Raw genomic sequence first — 21,839 nt, 5'->3', positions numbered from 1 at the left:
ACAGGAAAAGGAAATAACAGAAACACTTGGGAAAGAGGGGAGAAGAATGGGAGAAAACTGATTTAGTATTGTTGTCAACATAGGTAAAGTTCTCTCTGGTTTGTTTTAAAGGTGACCTAGAAAGGAGTTGTCCAGGTTCCTTCCCCATTCTGAACTCTAGGGTACAGATGTGGGGACCTGCATGAAAAACCCCCTAAGCTTATTTTTACCAGCTTAGGTTAAAACTTCCCCAAGGTACAAACTATTTTACCTTTTGCCCTTGGACTTTATTGCTGCCACCACCAAGCATCTAACAAATATATAACAGGGAAAGAGCCTGCTTGGAAACGTCTTTCCCCCCGAAAAATCCTCCCAAACTCTACACCCCCTTTCCTAGGGAAGGCTTGATAAAAATCCTCACCAATTTGCATAGGTGAACACAGACCCAAACCCTTGGATCTTAAGAACAATGAAAAAGCAATCAGGTTCTTAAAAGAAGAATTTTAATTGAAGAAAAAGTAAAAGAATCACCTCTGTAAAATCAGGATGGTAAATACCTTACAGCGTAATCAGATTCAAAACATAGAGAATCCCTCTGGGCAAAACCTTAAGTTACAAAAAGATACAAAAACAGGAATATACATTCCATTCAGCACAACTTATTTGATCAGCTATTTAAACAAAACAGAATCTTACGCATATCTAGCTAGATTACTTGCTAAGTTCTAAGACTCCATTCCTTTTCTGTTCCTGGCAAAAGCATCACACAGACCGAGAGAACCTCCCGTTCTCCCTCCCCCCCAGCTTTGAAAGTATCTTGTCTCCTCACTGGTCATTTTGGTCAGGTGCCAGTGAGGTTATCCTAGCTTCTTAACCCTTTACAGGTGAAAGGGTTTTTCCTCTGGCCAGGAGGGATTTTAAAGGTGTTTACCCTTCCCTTTATATTTATGACAGGAGTTTTGTTTAAAACTAGGCTTGTGCCCTTTTTTGCTTCTTTATGAAGTGAAAAGGAGGTCTGGAAAGCTTATTGTTCATAAAAAAACAAAAAAGCTTGTTAAAATTCATTAGAATCTACTTCTCCATCATTCCTCTATGCCTCCTTCACACACACACACGTATGGCTAGGGATTTAGTGGCTCCCAGACCTTTAAATTACATGGACTATTTTCTCTAGAAATATTTATCAAATTATAACAACTGTTTTTGGTGTCTGTGATGGCATTATGCATTCTGGGATATTTCATTGAAAGGATTTCACAGTCGAAGTTAAGAATTTAAACTGAAATAATGTAGTCTATTTTCTCAGAATCTTTCATTTTCCTCACACACCTAAAAGAAAAAAGATCTAGTTTCAGAAAATACATCTTTATATAAATTTCCTCTGTCCTTACCAGCACCAACAAGAGAGAGAGAGGACAAACTTGCTGTAGGTTATGGTGTTTCAAGATCTTTGCTTGTGTTCCTTATTTAATAATTTAACTAATCACTAGAAGGGAATTTCCAATTGTACTTCTCTGTTGAGGTTCAGAGATCTGAGGGGAGAATTCTCACATTATTAAGATCATGGATAAAATTATGGGCATTTGTGAAATTTCTGTGTAACGTGCTATACTGGAGTGAAGCAGTTGTGCTCATTCTTCATGCCTCCTCCCTCTCCTTTCTATCCACCCTTTCAAGTTACAGGTATACTATATTCAGAAAAATAACATATTCCAAGGAGGCCAAAATATAATCAAGTTTGGTTCTGGATGTTACATTCTGGGCCTGGCAGCATGGTAAGGCCTCTTTCTGCTGTCATGTTTTTAGTAGTCTGCATTTCATTCTTAGTTTAGAAGTTCAGTTCAGTTGACCACCCAAAAATCAATCAGAACACAAGTTCATGGGCTTTAGTAACTGAATTACGAGGAGCTTATTTAAGAAAGTGTGAATTTCTGGCAAACAATTAACTATAGCCCTGTTTTGAATCTAAAGATGAGTGGATGGATCATAATTAAATAATAAGTGACCTGGAATTTCACCTAAAATTTGAGCCCTCCATGACTGAGGTTTTTAAAGACTCCAATTCAGGAAAGCACTTAAGCACTTAAGTTGGTCCATCCCTGTTCGGAAGAGCACTTAAGCACACCCTTACATCCCACATGTCAATGGGACATAAGCGTGTTCTAATGTGCTCTTCTGAACAAGGATACTTTATTGAATTGTTGGCTACAGTTGTTAAATTTATTTAACATGTGTTTTAGTTTTGCCTGCACTTGCAGTTCCTGGTGCGCTCTAAGACCAAAAATTAAAATGCTGAGACATTGCTAGAAAGAGTGTTTTTGTTCCAAGTGGAAGTGAGAAGTACCTGAACTTGCCTAAAAGAGGTTTTTATGTGATCCAAGGCTGAATTGCAAACACTCAAGAGCATCCAACATTCGGATAGTTATGTGAACTGAACTTCCAGTTCAGATTTTAAACTCACTGACTGTTTCTTCCTAAGCCTACGCTATTATAGCTCAGTCCATAATAAGGATATTTCCGCCCCCTGGGTTTGCCCATCACTATGCTAAATCCGAAAAGCATTCTAGCAGGAACCACACAGCTACTGGGAAAAAACTGAATGACTTGACTCTCATGACTGGCTACTTTAGTGATACAGTGCTGTTGCTAATAATGCATTGATTTTTAAAGAAGATTATAGTGGGGCAGAGAAATATGTCTGTCATATGTAGACATTGTTTAACAATAGAAAATTTGTTGTCTTTTGCGAGGGTAAATTGTTCCTTCAGAAACTTGTGATTCGGTAGCTGGGATGTGGGGGAGTACTGTTTGCTATAGCAACGTTAACATCCAGTTACAGTATGTCTGTCAGTTCTGCAAGGGCTAATTTATCATGTAAAGTATATGCTACATATGTCACATTTTTCTGTCTGTTCATTTGTTTTGATAATTAAGATCTTGACAGATTTGTCCCACATGGTAGGATTTATAGTAAGTATTTTTTTTATCATTGAATTAGGCTGATATATATAATCCCGGTATCCTGCACAAAAACTGAATAGAAATGAAACTGATTCAGTCACTGGCTAACATGTAAAGGTCTTACAGGCAAAAAAAAATGCTTGTTCTGCTTGAATTTATTTTAATTTATTTCAGGTCTGTACAGCAGGGAGCATGGAGGGCAGGCTGAGCACTACCTTGGAGAAGAAAAGTATTTTCTCCCTTAAAGAGTCTTAAAAATACAAGACTTGGGCTTTTTCATATGAAATCACTCTTAAGTATATTTTGGATATGCAGATGTACAAAATTCATTTTCAGCTTTCCCTTTCAGTATACATAGACTCACATAGGTGCCTACTGTAATATGAAGCCTGATAAGTAAATTCATTTTTCACCGACGTCACTTTCTCCCCTGCAATAAATAAGAGAATTTTTCTCTCCTCTCTGAAGACAAAGAGTTGAGGAGGTATCTTTATGTACAGCTTTGGACAGATTTAGCTACTGGAGATGCCTACAAGGCCTGAAATCTGTTGTTTTTCTTCCATGGTTAAATGATCTGGTATTGTGAAAGTTGGCTTTGAAGTTTCTGAAATTTATCCTGTTATATTACAGCAAAATGTGTGTGTGTGAGGGGATGGGGGGTTGAACTTTCTCAAACATAAGCCATGGTCTCACTTGTTGTGCTAACTGACAAATACTGTCCAAGTTATCTGTGGACATAAAGATAGCTAAAGAATATCTATTCTGGGAGAATATGGTGTTACATATTTTACTCTAGCCAGTGGCACTGTCTGTCTTTGGTGTATAATGGCAAATGTGATAGAAATATTGAGACTATTTACTACACTAACTAAACAAGCCAGGTTGACGTTTGCCCATATGTAAATAATATTCAGTTAAGTATGTTAAGTGACTTTTCCCATCACAGTTTAGGACTAGAAAGAATAGTCAGCATAGAATTACAAAGCAGGAGTTCTTCAAGCAATATTATATTTTTCTTTTCTTATGGCATCTTTCTGTTCTAGACTGATTTATCTTTATTTATGACTGATATTGACAACAGCAGATATACACTATAGGGTTTTTTGTGTATGCATGTGTGTTTTAACGGAAGAGTATTTTGAAATCCAAACTGAAAAACATATGAGAGCTTGTGTTATAATTGTGTGAAACTTTAATTGGAAAGGATTCTCATCCCAAATGAATTGCATTGGTATTGCTACTACTTTGTTAATATTTACTGAAGGAGGAAAATCCTAGGGGGGTACATTTTCAAAATACTGTGTGCGGGTTTTAGCTGCTTGAATCCTGGTAGAATCAATGAGATCCAAGCATCTAAAAACCTTGCACACCACTTCGAAAATGTTCTTGTAAGTGACTTAGAGCTGTACTGAGGATGTTATGGATAGACAGAATTTAAAACAATTTCTGTGCAGAATATTAGTAAATTTTTATGATTGAACTTGCTTTCTGTCCACCCAGTGGCTGCTTTTCTATATCAAATTTCATAGTTAGGCCTCCATGTAAAAGAGAGTAGTTTTTAATGTGTGCTTCTGGAGGGCACGCCTGGAAAAGAGAGGAAATATTGATACATTGCAATAACACTGAAATGGAGTACAAGTGAAAATGCAGTTGGTAGACCAAAGTTGTTGTGTGATCAAGATAGTCTGTAGGTGTCAATGGGACCACTGCTATCTGAAACAAAGGACCAGGCAGACAATCAGCCCCTTAGGACTACTGAGCTGTGACAAATCTCCCTTCTGAAGTTGACAGGCTCTCCTGTTTGACTTTTTGTTTCAGGAGGAAAGAGCAGATCTCAGATTAAGGATCTATAATTCCGTACAGACAGAAAGCAGGATTTACTATGCTAATTTGTGTTTTCCACAGGAAATTGTAAAAAAAGAAATAGTCTTTGTTAGTGGGATTTCATTTGTTGCAATCTGTGTGACTGCAGGAGTCTTTCACCCACCTCACTTTTCTTTTCTCTCTCTTTATTTTTTAAATTTGTATACCTGGGTTCAGTCCTGGTGTTCCTGTTTTGTAATGGTCTCATTGAGAACTGCTGCAGAGTTCTGGTCTGACAACAGAGTATCTGCTGCCAAGCTTGTGGTTTAGTGTGCTGTAATCCTTTTAAGTACCTGTACAATATGTAACAGCTGGTGCAGGCTCCAGTCGGTGCTTTAGTGTAGTATGTTGGGACTTGGGCTCTACCCAGACAATGAGCTGGGTCAGCGTAGAACAGACCCCAGCACCTCTCAGACAGCTGGCACAGTAACCAAACACCAGCCAATCTTGAGAGAAAGACACATCTAATAACATTAATTTTCTTCTAGAGCAGACGGTAAGGTAACTAAAGCCAGGTTGATTGGACTACATTGGGATTTTTACCTAATGATCTTCTGGAAAGCAGGTGCATTGGCAGTGATTTTAAGCTTCACAAAACCCAAGCAGTGGATAAAGTAAACCTTTGCTGCTGTGGAGGTTGTATAGGAGGGGGTGCATTAGTGTTAGATCATTACAAAACATTTTGCTGACTGCAACAGAATTAATGGCAGTTTTATGGTTCTCAGTTAATGACTGTCAAGAAACACTTGATTTCTGTTCAAATTGTACTTTTAAATCAAACTAGCCAGCTGTCAGACACTTAAATTGTATGTACAGTTTCTCGCTGTAATACTGCACAGTGCTACCTCTCCATCCATCATCCTATCAGATCATTAGTTGGAAACCAAATTTTGCTTGCAACCATGTATGAGTCTGCTGCTTAGTATGAGTCTGATAGTGACAGAAAGTCACAAGAAGTCACCTATAAGAGCAGAAAGTGCTGTGTCTTCTGCCCTCCCCCTTGAAGACTCAAAGTATTTCTGTGTTGAAATATTATTATTTGCTGCAGTCGCATGAAGAACTGGCAGTCATGTTACAACATCTATATATAGTCTGGCAAAGGAATAAAACAGCTGCCTTTATGGTCTGATTCAGCACAATCTCCTTTGAACTTCAGTGCCAGGGAAGTCCATTCGAGGCCAGGAAAGCTTCCTGGCTAGTGAGTGGTCTTTTTTAGGGCACAGTAGTGCATTTGTAATGTGCAAGGCAAACAAACTTAATTTTATTGAATGTATTCTTTAACAACAATCCAGAAGTTGGCAATAGGTCCAGTTGTGAAAGCAAACTTTGAAGATGGAGCATTGGTAAATGTCTCCAAGACTATTCACTCTGGTACTTCATTTACACTATCAGTTATTTGTCTCTCCACATTCATGTCCTAAAAACCCTCTTCTGCTGTGATGTCTTCAAGATTTTAGCTAACTCCCAGTGGCTGTACTGAGGGACAACTAAGAAATAGTCGGTGTCTGTTTAAAGATAATGTATTTTAACACTATTATTAAGACATGTTTGAGCATGACTCTGAAAACTTTACTTATATATTTTACCAATTTCTCCTACTCATTGCATTTTTAACCTTTTAATATGTCAACTATTTAAGACAAGAACTATTATTTCCTTTGTAATTGTACCAGATGGGTGCTACCAGAAACACATAATTAATAAACAATTGTAGTCAGATTTTTTTTTGAGTGTTACATACTAACGTGAGGGGCACAATAGAAAAGCTAGGATGGGGAAGACACACCTATATAACAGATTCCATCTACAGATCTGAAAGCACTTCAAAATCTTATTGAGTTAAGATCCTTACAGTATTCTTACAAAGTAGGTGTTAAGAAAGCCATTTTACAGAGGTGCATTTTACATTTTACATTTTTGTGGATACAGACTAACACAGCTGCTACTCTGAAACCTGTCATTTTACAGAGGGGCAACCTAAGCTACAAGAGTTTTTACAGGAGTTATTGTTGGAGCTGAGAACAGAACCAGGGCATCCTGTCTGCTGGTTCCATATTCTTCATGCTGCTTCAAAGGTTGCATTTGAATTTCTATTACAAGTTCAATTTTTCATGGTGGTATTTCACTGGTGTTTGTCATTTGGATCAAGACCTAAACCTGGCATATAGGGCCGTGTCTTTAAAGGGTCTTTGTTTCTATAGGTGTCAAACTAATGAGACTGCTTTTAATCTTTATACGGGGGGGGGGGGAAGAGATTATTTCTTCACACATGTAACTAAAAAACAAAATCTTCAAAAATAATTTGGACAGCAATAAAGTGTTCCCTTTTATAAAAGCATCCCTCCAAAGAAGTCAAGGCATTTTACAAATATTAGTTAAAGCTATTAACACACACAGGAAGTATGTAAGGGGCATAGTGTAAAACCAGAGCTGTCAGTAAATTGAAAGTTGGTTATAACCTCTATGCATAGCTCTAGTCTTCACTGTATTTCAGGGTCCTTAAACCCTGAACTTGGGGAAGCGCCAACACCCAGCTTTCTTAAGACCAGCTGACTGAAAAATATCCGTGGGACTGGAATGTTTACCCAAAATGTGCTGAAGCCTGCAGGCTGACTCTGTACTAGTTGTGCTCTTGTTCACCCAAGGCCCTGCTTCAGTAAAGAGCGTACTGGCCTTCTTTCTCAATTTAATCAAACACCATTACCTGCACTGAAGGCTTTAGGTGACCCTAGGGCTTGTCTATGTAGTGAGGCAATATGCTATATGGGGGTGTGATTTCTAAAGTGCATTAACATGTTGTTCATTAATTGGTCCATAGAGACCCTGCTGGTGTGCACTAAAGGTTCCCTAGTGCGCTTCAATCTAGAACTGTTTCAAACAGCACTAAATTAAACCAGCAGGGTCTACACTGGGGTTCCCAACATTGTATATGGAAAATAAGAAACAGGTTTTTTAGCACACTCTCCCCCCACCACCCTCACCCAGCTGACATCGCGGAGAGGTATTGGTTTTTTGGGGTGTGGGGGGTTGGTGACCCTTGAACCATGATGTGTATGTAGGCATTAAGCTGACAACCTAGGATAGGAGCATGCTGGGCTCCACAGAGCACGTGCCATGATCTGGAGTTCCCAGAATGGCCAGATGCATTACTCAGTCCTTGTCCACCTGAGGGTTGGAATGTATAGGACAGGATGGTGCACATGGTGCAATAGGCTCCTGCCAGACCAGGTGTGAGGGTGGCTGGATTCTCCTCAGCTCTGCCACTGACTCACTATGACATTTGTCAAGTCAGTCTCCCTCCCTGCCTCGGTAAGATGCATCTTATCTACAGCAGCTTCCTCCACATGGAACATCTTAATGTATGTTGCTGCTCTGGCCAAACAACCTCCTGCTTTCCAGTAGCAAACAGAAAACCTCGGCGTGCCTGGGAATGACTGACATCTGCAATGAACAGACAGAGGGGTAGTGGGAGAGACTAAAGCAAGACAGCACTGTACTCAAGAGGACTTGGACTGAGGGAAACTGGTGTGTGTGTAAGGGGGGTTCCCAGTTCCCCATATTATAAGGTGCAGGGAACCACAGATACTTGACTACCTGGTCACTATTGCATCCTTGGTGGTGATCGGAAAGCTTAAAGCAGCAGTCACTTTAAAACAGGGGGAGGAAACCTGCTCCCCACAATAAAGTCCTTGTTGCTGACCCCCGTGCGAAGTCATAAAATGCTGCACCATCCTAGGGAGAAGGCAGTTGATCCTGAAAGCAAACGGTTTTCACTCTCCTCTCTGTCCACCCTCCAAGGCTGCTTCCTGAGGTGGGTAAAGAGGGCCAAGGACCATAGCCTTTTATGTTTCTCCCTCTCACAGAACTAAGGGGAATCCTGCTTCCCCTGGGCACCCAGGGACTCTATCCTTTCCCCCCCCCCCCCCGCCCAGGGCCCCCTGACCCTAAATGACCTTGCCCCTCACCAGAGCTTCACTATCAACTCCAAGTCTCCTGCTCCACGCCCTGACCCCAGCTACCCTCATGTTACCTACGTCTGCAACCCGCTAAATTAGGAGGCATCACAAAGGACAGGGCCCACCGTATGGAGCTGCCATCAACCCAGAAGAGGAGAGCGGGCCACAGGCTCTCTGTCCCTGCCCCTGCATGTCGCCCTACCAGAGACCCTCATTTCCCTGCATGGCCCCCCAGTCTCCCTTCAATTTACCAGCATGGCTGAAGATCTACTGGTCGCACTGGAATCTGGCCTGGTTGTCTATGGAGTGGCATTGCAAGTTTTCAACTAGTTGTAACCCTGTGGCTGAAATAAGAGATAAAAGGCACCACTACTGACTTAGCACAACCACCAATTTTTTATTATAATAAGGGACATCTCTTCTAATAAGGGTCTGTTGGCAACTTTAGTCTACACAGACCAACGAATGGGCCCTCTGCCATCAGGTGGATAATCAAGCACTGTAGGCCCAATTTGCACAGCTGGCCTCAGACACCAGCAGCTGCAGGAGCAAGTTGAGGTAGCTCAGCTTGAGAATATTGTGCTGCGAATGCACTGTGCAGTGCCTTGCCCCGAACAGGGGCCTGCAATACCTGTGGCCCAACAGTTTGACAGGAACTGCCAGCGGTGTGGAGCTTCATGAAGCAGTGCAGCCTTCTGTTTCTGATGCGTCCCCAAATCTGTGCCTCTTACCAGGCCAAGGTGGAAATGCATTTGACTGGGCCTCCCTCAAGATGGAAAGCCATTGCCCAGTGTTGTCAGACTGGGATGCTTTTCTTCAATTGATGTCCACCGTCTTCGGGGACCCACATCAACCATGAGTGCCACTGTTATGCAGCACCCTTCCGCCACCTCACAGTAGATTCAGAGTGGATTGAAGCAGCACAGCTGTATTCCCATGGGGCTTATGGGAAGAAATCAAAGATGAGCTGGCCTGTGTAGAGATGCCAATGGGCCCAGATGCCTTTGTGGACCTGACCATCAGCACAGATAATCATCTGCGAGAACGAAGGGTGGAGAAAGCCTCCCTTAACATTTACCATGACCCCAGCCTCTGTATCACCTGCTGAACTCAGGCAAACCAGTCTGTCTCACCAGCAACTCACACTTGAAGAAATGGAACAATGCCACCGCCGTCACCTTTGCTTCTACTGTGGTAAACCTGGCCATGCCATTTCGGCCTGCCCAATACGAACACCAAACAGCATGGGGAAACAAAACTACCCAGGCCCAGTGCGGGGAACCAGTCTGGACCCTGAGAGAAGAAAACTTCCCCATGTCTAGTCCTTACTGAGATGTACCCTGAGCCCCATCCAACAGGCTTACCATTTGCAGGGCCTATCCAGCTGCACATTCCTGGGGGACCCCCCAACAGATTCCCCTCCAATCGGCCCTCCAACTCAGGAGCAGTAGACAATTTAATGGATGCAGCTACAGGCTGGGCCCTGCAGATCTCCCTGCTATACAAGGCATTACCCGACATGATCAAAATTACTGTCAGCTCCCCGCTGTCCTTGGGTCCAGTTGTAGAGGAGACTGTCCCCTTGTAAGCCATTATTCAGGGACACAGAGAAATAATACAATTCGGTGTGATCCATTCCCACATTTTCCCCTAATCCTTGGTATCTCCTGGCTGACCCTTCATGACCCTTCGTTCACTGGTGAGAACAGAGAGTCACCTTCTCATCACACTTCTGCCGACAGCATGGCTAGAGACCAGCAAACAAACAAACAAACAAAAGGATGGCAACCTCTGCCTCTGTGTCAATTACTGAGCCTTAAATCAGATAATCAGAACTGTTACTCATTACCCTGACTCCTGAATTGTTGGACTGCATGGGGCTGCCTGCGTTTTCACGAAACTGGCTATCTGGAGAGCTTATAATCTCATCCATATCTGAGTAGGTGACTAATGGAAGACCGCCTTTGGACTTGCGACGGCCACTTGGCGTATTCAGTCTGACTAATGCTCAAGCAACGCTCCAGCATGTCATTAACCATGTGCTCAAGACCTACTGGACCAGTTCATGGTAGTGCACTTAGGTGATATATTGATATTTTCTAATGATCTGGACCAACGCACCACTCACGTCCACACAATCCTGGAGAGACCACGACAACACAGTCTCTATGCTAAACTAGAGAAGTACATGTTTGATCAGACCTCTGTCCCCAGAAGGAAATAAAATAGATCTGCACAAGTCCAGGCTGTCCATGACAGGCAACAGGTGTGGCCTACAATGTTTTTCAAGCTTCACAAACTTCTACCTAAGGTTAATTTTGAATTTTTCAAAACAAGCTGAGTCCCTCACTGCCGTATTCCGAAAAAGTACGAAATTCCACTGGTCTCCTGAAGCCCACCACGCATTTGAGCAATTCACCACTTCTCCAGTATCGGTCTACTCTGACATGACACAAGCTTTTGTTGTGTAAGCTGATGCCTCTAAAATGGTGATTGGGGCAGTTTTCTCCCCAAAGTGTGGACCCAAGCAAATACTGTGTCCCATCGTCTACTACTCAAGTAACCGTACTCCTGCTGAGCGAAACTATGAGCTCCTGGCAATTAAGACCACCATTGAAGAGTGGCAACGAGTTGGAAGGGGCTCATCATCTGGTTCAAATGTTTACGGACCACAAGAACCTGGAGTACCTGCACAGGACCAGGGCCTGAAGCAGCAACAGCTCCAATCGGCCCTATTCTTCTCCTGGTTCATGGTCTTTACTATGACCTAGTATCCTGGAACCAGGAACGGGTAAGGCTCATGCCTTGTCCTGAATACATGCCCCTGACCCACAAGGCCCCAGTCTGGAACCAGCCCACATTCTCCAATCCCATAACTTTCTTAATGCAACTTGCTGCCAGGACCTGCATGCTCTCATCCACTCTGCCTCTGTCTCCAGAATTCCATCCTACGAGTTGTGTGGTTCTTGACTGACAATGGCCAATGCCAAGAAGGGGATCATGTTTGTGAGGGACCCCATCTAGGTTCCACCTGGACCTGCAAGGGTGCCATGACTCCTTGACAGGACACTTAGAGTGATATAAAACCCAACATTTAATGTCCCATTTCTTCTGGTGGTCTTGAATGCGCCCCATGATAAACACCTTTGTAATTTCCTGCCATGTGGGTGCCTGCACCAAGATCCTTCACCAGAAACCCTGTGGTTTCCTCCAACTTTGGGACACCCTAATTCGGCCATGGAAAGCCATTTCTTTGGACTTTGTGGTGGAGCTATCAGAATCCAGTGGTTTCATGACCATCCTGACAGTGGTAGATCACTTTTCTCAGATGGCTCACTTTATTTCCTGCACAGGTTTACTCTCTGCGGAGGAAATTGTCTGGCTCTGGATAAACAGTGTAGTCCATCTTCATGGCCTCCTGGATCATATCACCTCTGACTGGGGACCACAGTTAATTGCCCACTTCTGGCATGAGGCTCAATGTTTATTAGGAGTCCATGTGCACCTGTCCTCTGCCTACCATCCGCAGTCAAATGGACAAACATAAAGAATCAATCAGATCCTTCAATATTTACAATGCTGTAGCAACTTTATCACCAGGATGACTGGTCTTCACTGTTACCAAATGCAGAATTCTCATACAATAATGCAGACCACGCCTCCACAGGCCACAGCCCCATCTTTATCAGTTATGGTACCACCCCCAGTTTTACCCACAACGACCCGCATCCACTCCCAACCGATCTGCCTAGCAGAACACATCTATTTCATCCAAGCGGAGATGAAGGGACACCTTAAAAAGGCAAAGGAGGACTACAAAAAGCATGCGGACAAACGTAGACAACAGGACCCCACCTGCTCCATAGGACAAAAGATACGGCTTTCAAGAAACACCTCTGTATGGACAGACACCCCCACCCTGAAACGAGAATATCGGTTTCTTGGCCTGTACTGATTTTGGTGACAAATCAACCTGGTCACCCTTGAGCTCCAGCTCCCTTGATCCCTTAGAGTCCACTTTGTGTTCCATGTCTCTCTTCTGAAACTATACACTGAGAACGCATGTCCCTGAACACAATCACCACCCCCACCACTAGAGATACAGGGACAAGAGGAAACATTCCTCATGAAGCCCTCGACCCTAAGATCAAATGGGGCAAATTATGGTGCTGGATCAGTTGGGAAGGTTATAGTTCAGAGGGAAGCACTTGGAAGTTTTCATGCTCCCACCGTGGTTCAGGCCTTCCATAGCAGCCACCCTGAGAAACCTGGACCCATGTTTCCCAAAGGACACCCCTAGGGGATGGGTGATGCCATGACCCATGGGTCTCAAACTGGGGTCTGCATAGTTTATAGGAGCAGCCAAACTCCAACTCCCTCTCTGGCGCCTATTAATGCTTCCTTAGCTAGGACTCATAAATCCCAGCCTGTTCAAGATTGGTGGACTCCAAGAGCAGCTGATTGGCCTGCTGGCCCTAATTAAGCCATCAGCAGGAACAGGAAACTGTCTGAACAACTGCTCTCCACCTTGTCTGGACTGTGTGCCTTGTGCTTCCTGCAGCTTGATTTCTTGGCATCCTGCCCCAGTGTGATTCCTGGCAACTGATTCATGGGTCTGATCTCCAGTTTGTCTCCTGACTCTGACCTCCTGGTATCCTGGCCCAGCTGACTCCTGACTTATTTTCTTGTGATTGTAGACTCTGGCTCTGACTGCTAGGTCTGGCTGCCCATGACCCATCTGTGACACACCTCTGAATTCGGGTCAGTGGCTTCACTTACATGAGTTAGGCAGAATTTTTCAGTACATTATAAAGCTCTTTGCTGTGTGATAACTTACAGAAGCATATGGCCTTTAAATGGGTTTAGTCTGGAAATTTTTAGCCTTGAATTTCCTCCCTTGTTGGTGGTTTAAGCCAGACAAACTTTCAAACATGGGTGCCTATAATTGGCACTTACACATCTTATTTAGGCAATTGTGTACCGATTTTAAGTGCCCTAAATTATCCCATAGGTGCCTAAATATGGTTTTAGGTGCTAACTTTTTAAGCATTCACATTTGAAAATGTGATATTTTTAAAATTAAAATGAATCCCTTTGCATTTTGGTCCAGGCTTCCTGCATTCTTAGCTTGTCTCTGAACCCTGATGAACCTTTGTAGTCTTTGTGGTGACATTATATTGTGGGTGATGAACAGGGGGAACTCCACAATCAAGAAGATTGTTGAATAATTCAAATGTATTTGAATTACATATAGAATAAGAATTACTTGATTATATTTTAATATCTCTTCTGTCCTTTTAGCTACAGATTTGATGTGAGAGAGGATTAAAAAGAAAGACAGAGATTACTTTCTTCCTAACATCAAATTCAACCTGACAGAAGTGCATAATATGTTTCTATTTAATCATTAGTTCGATCAAGTTTTGCCTCAAATTTCACATTCTGATATTCCAAGGTTAGTAAAATCAAAATAGCATATTTTTGATGGAATTCAGGGACCTAAAATATTCCTTTCTTTCTAAAATAGATCTCTTCAGCCCTGCAGACTGTACCCATTAGATGGATATAGAAGCAGAAGGTAGAACCTTTCCTTGTGTGTGGGCAAAGGGCAGGCATTTGATAAATGAGTGGAGAAGCCTGTGTTGGTTTCTGAGAAGGAAACAAAAGAATCAGAGGACTAGTAATGAAAACAGGGACAGCCCTGGAAGATTGACTGCAGTTTTCCGTTGCTTATTTTATTTTTTGTTTCTGGTAACTACAGTACAAAAAAGAAATCCTGTAGCAATGTGTTAAAACAACAATAGTATTTGCAAGGGATTAAAAAAATAAACCCGGGTAAATCATGGCTTCTTTTATCATTATATTACTGTTTAGTTTTCAGAACCTGTATATATCACGGGAAGAAGTTATGGCGGCTGAAGAAGAAGAAAACAGTTTCAGTGAAAGATAGCATGGTTGTCCTTGAATGACTATTATCTACTTCCTTGATCTGACTTTCTTAAGTTCAGAATTTACACTTCTGACAATTCTTCTACAGCTCTGCAATGTAGAAACCTTCAAAGACTTGATGTTTGCTTCATGTAAAGGAACCTCTCAGCACGAAGAGCATTCCATGGGTGTTAGTAGAGATGGGGAGAAGCTGATGCTTGCTAACAAAGAGGAGCCCATCCCCAAACACCTGAAATTTTGTGAAAGCTCACCTCCAAACTTGACAGCTTGGGCCCACCTCTGCTTGAAAATAGATATGGCAGTTGTGTTGCATGGCAATGCACGTAGCTAGTGTAAGAAGTATCTGCTCCACAAATGATCATGATTTGCTCTCTCCCGGCACTATGCATTTATTTTAAAATGTTAAATTTAATCAAGATGTAGTATCAGCTCACCTATAATTCACATAGAGGTTCTAGCAAACTTTTCAGTGTTCACAATAATGATGCTGTTTTCATGTTGGTCTCTCTGCTTGGCTTTTATCCAGCCTGTTAGGTAAAATTAAGGCCCAGAAAATCGGATTATTACATCCCAAGGGGAAGGACTGATAAGCAGCAGATGATTGTTGATCTACTTACTACTCTGCGTTGGTGGTGTTTGAGGTGCTGCTAGATGCAAAGCCAATTTGTTAACAATTAGTACTCATTAGAATCATTTCCTGTTATTGATTTTAAATATTTGACAAAGCACTTTTAGGAAACTGTACCCCAAAAAAGTGGCTTTACATCAGAGATTAGCCATTAAAAATCTTCAGGGCTAATGTCAATCTTAACTATACTGGTTTCATTGGTTTCAGAGTAATTATTTTTGCTTTGGAGTCCACCTGCTATCCTGTATAGTTTAAAGATGCTTTGGAAAAAGGACATAATTCTTAATTAGTGGAGGTTCTAAATGAGGCAGAGTAGAAATAAAAGAAATCTTGGTTATTATTATTTTTTAAAGGAGACTCGGTTTGCTACAGTCAGGATTTCTGTCTTTAAGAAACTTACTGATTACATGCTGTAAAATACAGGAATTAGTGAGCACATGAAACTAAATATGTGAGTTCCATTGCCTGTAGCATTTAACATGTAGGTTTAATTTTAAATGGCTCCTTGCCTTTATCTACTCACTGAGAATTGTAGAGCTATTAAAATCTAATTTGCAAACAGTAAAATTAGACACGATGGCATGATATAATAGAAGCTTTTGAATTTTTAAAAGTCCAAGAGGGTATATCTATTCATTTTCCTAAAAAATTGGGGTTGATAAAGTTTACTATAATTGCTATTTAACTGTGTATGTACATGGTAAGTGTACAAAGTGTGACTATAAATTTCATGTGACCACTCTGTGTGTACATATATACACCATGTGTATAATCATATATACATAGTATCTACACTCATTATGTAATCACACCCACACATTATAGACTCGCAGTTATGGTATCCTTTCTTCTTGTCTTAATGCTGGCATTTCAATTAGATTTGGCAATATCAAAAGTGAATGAAGCATTACAGCCATATGGGTTTGTTTTCTCTCCTTCCTTTTTTGCTTTAGATATTCAACAACATAAGTTATCACAATCACTCTTTAAAATGCATAGCAAATATTTTTAAAATAAATTTAGTCATTCCTGTTGCACAAGGTGGAGACCTAAGGTAGGAATTAACTTTGTGCCTCAGAAATTCTTACTCATGAATTAGTCTCATGATCACTGATAAAATTAAAGGGCAAGTGTGCATTGCTCTTTCTTAATCTCTCTAACCTTAATAAACAGAGATAGTATTGACACAAGTGAATTTTGTTTAACCACACTACATTTGCTTCTTAATTAGTGAATATTCATCTGTCATCAACAGCAGCTATGACACCCCTCCCTGCTAACACATTCTGTCATAAATAATCAATGAGTCCCTATTAATATTCATGAGTTAGAATCTGTGTAGTCATGTGCACTGATGCAGACACAGGGGGAGTGTTGCCATGAACTGAGTCGAAACTCTGTGTGTATATGTGAGTGTAAGATACTTAGGGAAAGGGAAGAAGAGCATGCTGCTACACACTACCCTGGCTTGTGCTTCCAGCTAACAGTGGTGTGTCTGTGTTTCTGTGCTGGAGTGACTGATGAAAAACAGTAGTCAAGTCTGGAGGGTGATTCCCTGTCAGTGCATTTGCCTTTCAGTTCTGGGGAAATTAGAAGCTTTGCTCTTGCTTTGCTTATTAGAATGGGCTGCAATCTGTGCACTTTTCAGAAGAGAGAGGAACACTACAAACTGCTCTATGAAGTTTCACAGGTGAGTGCAGAGGATATTGCCAGTGACTCCAGAGTAAGAAATTGTACTCCTTTAAAGATAGTATGTAAAAAGAAATGCTCTTTTTTTTTCCCCTGTGCAAATTGTTAGTGAAGTAGTTCGTTTTTTGGTTTTTTTAATTATTTTTGGGTGACTGTTGTTTTTTGTTTCTTTGCCACTCCCCCTTCAGATGACTTCCTGTGGGATTCTTTTAACATTTTTGTGCATCTTCTGCCAAGATGTCAGTCATATAACAGCAGTCTCATTGAATCATATCTGTAATGTTTTAAGGAAGCCCTTTGCTTTGGTAATAGGATTGTGATTTCAAGTCAGTGTTACACTGATGCCTCTGCAAATGCTGGGATTTAGTATGTCCATGATCTCAGGTATTTCTAACTAATGGAAGAAAGTTTTATGTCATGTCTGTGATGGCCAAAAAGTGTGTTTGATTTTCTGAATAATTTAAAATATTGATTTGGTTTAAAATAGTTCATTTGTATTTTTTGAAGTGGAATAGTTTCAAGGAATGATGTTTATCTCAGCTCTTGTTTATACGTTCTTTGTGTTATTTCTCTTTACCACTAGGCAGAGATCTTATTACCCTGTAGTTATCTGCGTCTGTCCCAGCAGCAGGAATATTAGCGTAGCAGTGTGCTGTTAACATGTTTCCAGCTTGTTCAGAGGAAGGGAAAAAAGAAGAAATTGGCACTTAATATAAAAAGAAAAGGAGTACTTGTGGCACCTTAGAGACTAACCAATTTATTTGAGCATGAGCTTTCGTGAGCTGTAGCTCATGAAAGCTCATGCTCAAATAAATTGGTTAGTCTCTAAGGTGCCACAAGTACTCCTTTTCTTTTTGCGAATACAGACTAACACGGCTGTTACTCTGAAACCACTTAATATAATATCTCATAATTTTGCACAAATGCTGTTGAGTCAGTATTTGATTTGAGGCTTTTTGTTTGTTTGCTTTTGGAATTTCAAAATCTGGCAAATTAAAGTTTAGTGCCTTTTAGCATCTGTTCTCTCCTTCTCTATAATTTGTCCAAGCTCTGTCTGACACATTGCTTTTGACAGAGGCTGAACACTTACAGTTTTGGACTGCAATGCTGATGACAGGCAATATTGAGAAGAAAACAGCTTAGAATGTTGGTGGTCTATTGGCACAGCGGTAGCTAAGTGCCCACTGCCTACTGCTTCCCTCAGAGTTTTTCTTGACGTGATTCATTTCACAGTGGGCTAATTACAAAGTAGATTCTCTACTCATGAAACAGCCTCCTCAGTTGCAATGGTAATGCGCATTTTCATGGTAATGTGATCAGAGCCTCATTAGCCAGTTTCCAAAATGATCCTCTGCATTAATTAAATATAAAAATGACTCTTTTTATCACCATAGAGAGGAAAAAGAAGATTAACATTGTTAATTACCATTGATGGCAATACCTCTGCTTCATTTTTTACCACAAACTAGCAACCATATTCAATCCTAAAATAATATCCATTTGCAGATAACCTGTCAGCTGCTTTGACTCATGAAGATGGTCTCTAGGTGGAACACTTTCCTTTAGCTCAGTAGTTAATCATAATTTTATCATTATGTTTTCCTGACAGCTACAGTACAGGGAAAAGCAAAGCAACATTTTTTCCATACTCTCCACAGCTCTGAATTGCCAGACTGATCTGAAAGTGTAAAATAGAGATTGCAGTAGGTCTCACCCTGCTTTACAGTGCTGAGGAATAAGGAATTCAGATTGTGCTGTAAAAGAGACCAGAGCTTTCTTAAATGATGACTGTAGGTATATAAGGAAGAAGGCTACATCTATTTTAGAGCTAGTGCATTTTCAAAATCTTTCTTGCAGTGACATTCAGTAGTAGTAAATACTAACACAATCTTAAACAAGACAAAGTGGCAAAGACAGAGTTTTTGATGGGAGTAATGAGCAGTCAGCCCCCAGCTTTGCATCCTGAATTGTTGGAGAAATATCACTGCTAAGGTATTGAAGGAGAGCAGTAAGTGTCTTATGACACCATGCCTGGTTCTGTATGGATTTGCAAACTGGTTTCTATCTTTGATCCAGTATTTGTGCAATTTGGTGCCCACATGGCAGTGAGCATGTTTTTGCCCAGATGTTCTGGTTAGGAACTTCTAGCAACAGCTACCATAACATCCTGTTTACATACTGACTTAAAACTAGATGCTGGAGTAATTGATCTATTAAAACAAGCCTACACAGACATTAATACTTGACTTGCAAAATCCTTTTTAATTGTACAATCTTGTAATTCCTAGACCTGGTCTCTTCATCTGCACAATTGTGGAAGAGCTTGGAACAAGTTAGTCTGTCAGGGACATGAACTGATTGAGGATGAATAGTGTCTCACTGACATATGTGGATCAGCTAGGTCAATTTATATTCATATAAGGAAAGCAATCCTACGATTGTACCTCACCTTTCAGATGCTGGACTACCTGCTAACGTGGGTTGTGTGTGCACTACCATATTTATAGATACAGTAAACAAAGAAAAGTGTGTTTGCTGAGGAAATCCATGCAAACACAATGAGGCATGTTATTTTACTGCTGTTTGTAGTGAGGTCAAATTTAGCTCTGGAGAGATTAGTGTAGCAGGGCTGATGGGAAATTAAGACATCATTAGAATATTTATATTTTTTTTCCATTTTCCAGACTGCTTCAGGTTCACAATGAGAGAGTTGGTCTCAGGATGAGGATACTCAATCAGAATGCAGCATGTATTTATGCAAGAACATTTTATTTTGGTAACTGCACCTTACACATATAGATCAGGATTAAAAACAAAAAGTCAAACACAGAATTTCCAAGAATTAATATGTAAGATATGACTGAGTGCTGGAGACTTTATGACTTTAAGTGCCTCTTCACCTACCCTCAGGGTATCAGAACTCCTCAGCTCTCTCACTTTAAGTGCCTATCAGACTAAAATTATAACTCTGAGTCCTCCTCTGCACATCCATACAAGTATAGAAATCGAAGTACTGTGGTAATTTCAAATTTACAGTCCTTCACATTAATACTTTTTCAATTAGTGTTTCACATCTTCTGTGCATTATACAAACAGTTTTGAGCTAATTAAATATATACCTACACTTCCCGAGCCAAGGAATTACAGCAAAGAACGCTACATTGGATAGGTGATATAAGTCATAGTGGGTGATTGTGAGCAATTATCAGCCCTAGGGGGCTGATGAGGATTCCTCCAGAATAATGTAGGGGCAGAGAGTTGTATGCCAGGGGCAAGAGTGGGTGGAACAGGAGGACACAGGGCTCTATGATCCTCGGTCAGCGTGTTGATCTCTATGGCTGCTCCTCATCCAGGGCTCATTGAAATCAATACTGGTATTAAAAATAACACCTAGATCTTGAAACAAGATCATTGTACTAGACTCTGTAACCACATAAGAGACAGTCCCTGCATTGAAGAACTTACAACCTAAATATAAAAGAGACAAAGGATGAGAGTGGGAAACCGAGGCATAAAAGAGGTGAAATGATCTACCTAAAGCCACACAGCAAGTGAGTGGGAGAAGGCTTACTGAGTTCCAGTCCAGTACCCCATTCACCAGAAGAGAGGTTTTCAAACTTTTTTTCTCACGAATCAGTTGAAGAAAATTGTTGATTCGCACAATGCAATGGAGCTGGGGATGAGGGGCTTGAGGTGTGGGAGGAACTCTGGGCTGGGGTGTGGGTGTGAGGGCTTTGGGGTGGGGTCAGGAATGAGGGGTTCAGCGTGTGGGTGGGGGCTCTTAGCTGGGGCAGGGAGTTTGGGTGTGGGAGGTAGTCAGGGCTCTGGGCTGCAGGCTCTGGGGTGGGGCTGGGGACGAGGGGTTTGGGGTGCATGAGGGGGCTCTGGGTTTGGGGGGCTCAGGGCTGGGACAGGGGGTTGGGGTGGGGACGGGGTCAGGGCTCTGGGCTGGGGTTGCAGTCTCTGGGGTGGGGCCAGCGGCTCTGGATTTTGGGGGACTCAGGGCTGGGGCAGGGGATTGGGGCGTAGGGTTGGGGCGCAGGCTTACCTCGGGCGGCTCCCAGTCAGCGGAGCAGCTGGGGTGCTAAGGCAGGCTTCCTGCCTGTCCTGGCACCGTGGACCGTGCTGCACCTCGGAAGCAGCCAGCAGCAGGTCCAGCTCCTAGGCAGAGGCATGCAAGCACCACCCCCTCCAGCTCCCATTGGCCAGGAACCAGCCAGTGGGAGTGTGGAGCTGGTGTTCGGGGCGGCTGTTAAAAATCCCATCAGTGGTGCTGCCCGGCTAAGGCAGGCTAGTCCCTACCTGTTCCCCTACAATTACAACACCATGAAATTGCAAATTTAAATAGTGTTAAATAATCATTAAATTTACGATTTTTTAAATCCTATGACAGTGGAATTGACCAAAATGGACTGTGCATATGGTGAGGCCCTACCTATGAGTAATAGGGAAGTAGTTCAATATTGGAGGGGGCAATGTGGATGGTTACACATTTACATTTTATATTTCATTTTAGATAGAGGGTAGTAGAGCCAGCTTGTAAACATTTAAGTCCTCTGAACCCTGATTATCCAAAGTTTGCTTCTAGCCTCAGTTTCCAAAATTAGTATAGAATTTTCACTTTCATTCATCCAAAATTCTGATTTTTATGTAACTTTCAATATCCCTTGAGATATTTGAAAGATTGGATTGTACCTTTACATCCATTTGAATACTAGGGTGTTCAATAGAGGGCCCCAGAACTGGCAGCTTGCTACATAGAAACCCTCTCATTTTCCATGGGTGGGTTTTCAGTGCGTAAGCTCTTCTGGGAT

General features: G+C 41.7%; 1 protein-coding gene across 2 annotated transcripts in view; it reads left to right on the top strand.

The window, feature by feature from the left end:
• The window catches only part of PDZRN4 (PDZ domain containing ring finger 4), a 386,169-nt gene that overhangs the window by 193,751 nt on the left and 170,579 nt on the right, over positions 1-21,839 (top strand). Inside the window, exon 1 of one of the 2 annotated variants that reach the window (XM_073328042.1) lies at positions 16,731-17,026. The exons of the other annotated variant lie outside the window; for it this stretch is intronic. Coding sequence (XP_073184143.1) covers positions 16,958-17,026 — 69 coding nt within the window. The 5' untranslated portion in view covers positions 16,731-16,957. Of the gene's footprint in view, positions 1-16,730; positions 17,027-21,839 lie in introns of those variants that run through there. 2 annotated transcript variants of the gene reach the window in all.

The sequence above is a fragment of the Lepidochelys kempii genome, chromosome 1, assembly GCF_965140265.1.
Source record: "Lepidochelys kempii isolate rLepKem1 chromosome 1, rLepKem1.hap2, whole genome shotgun sequence".
Lineage (NCBI taxonomy): Eukaryota > Metazoa > Chordata > Testudines > Cheloniidae > Lepidochelys > Lepidochelys kempii.
Note: the sequence above shows the minus strand (reverse complement) of the source record. Positions and strands in the feature narration are given on the sequence as shown.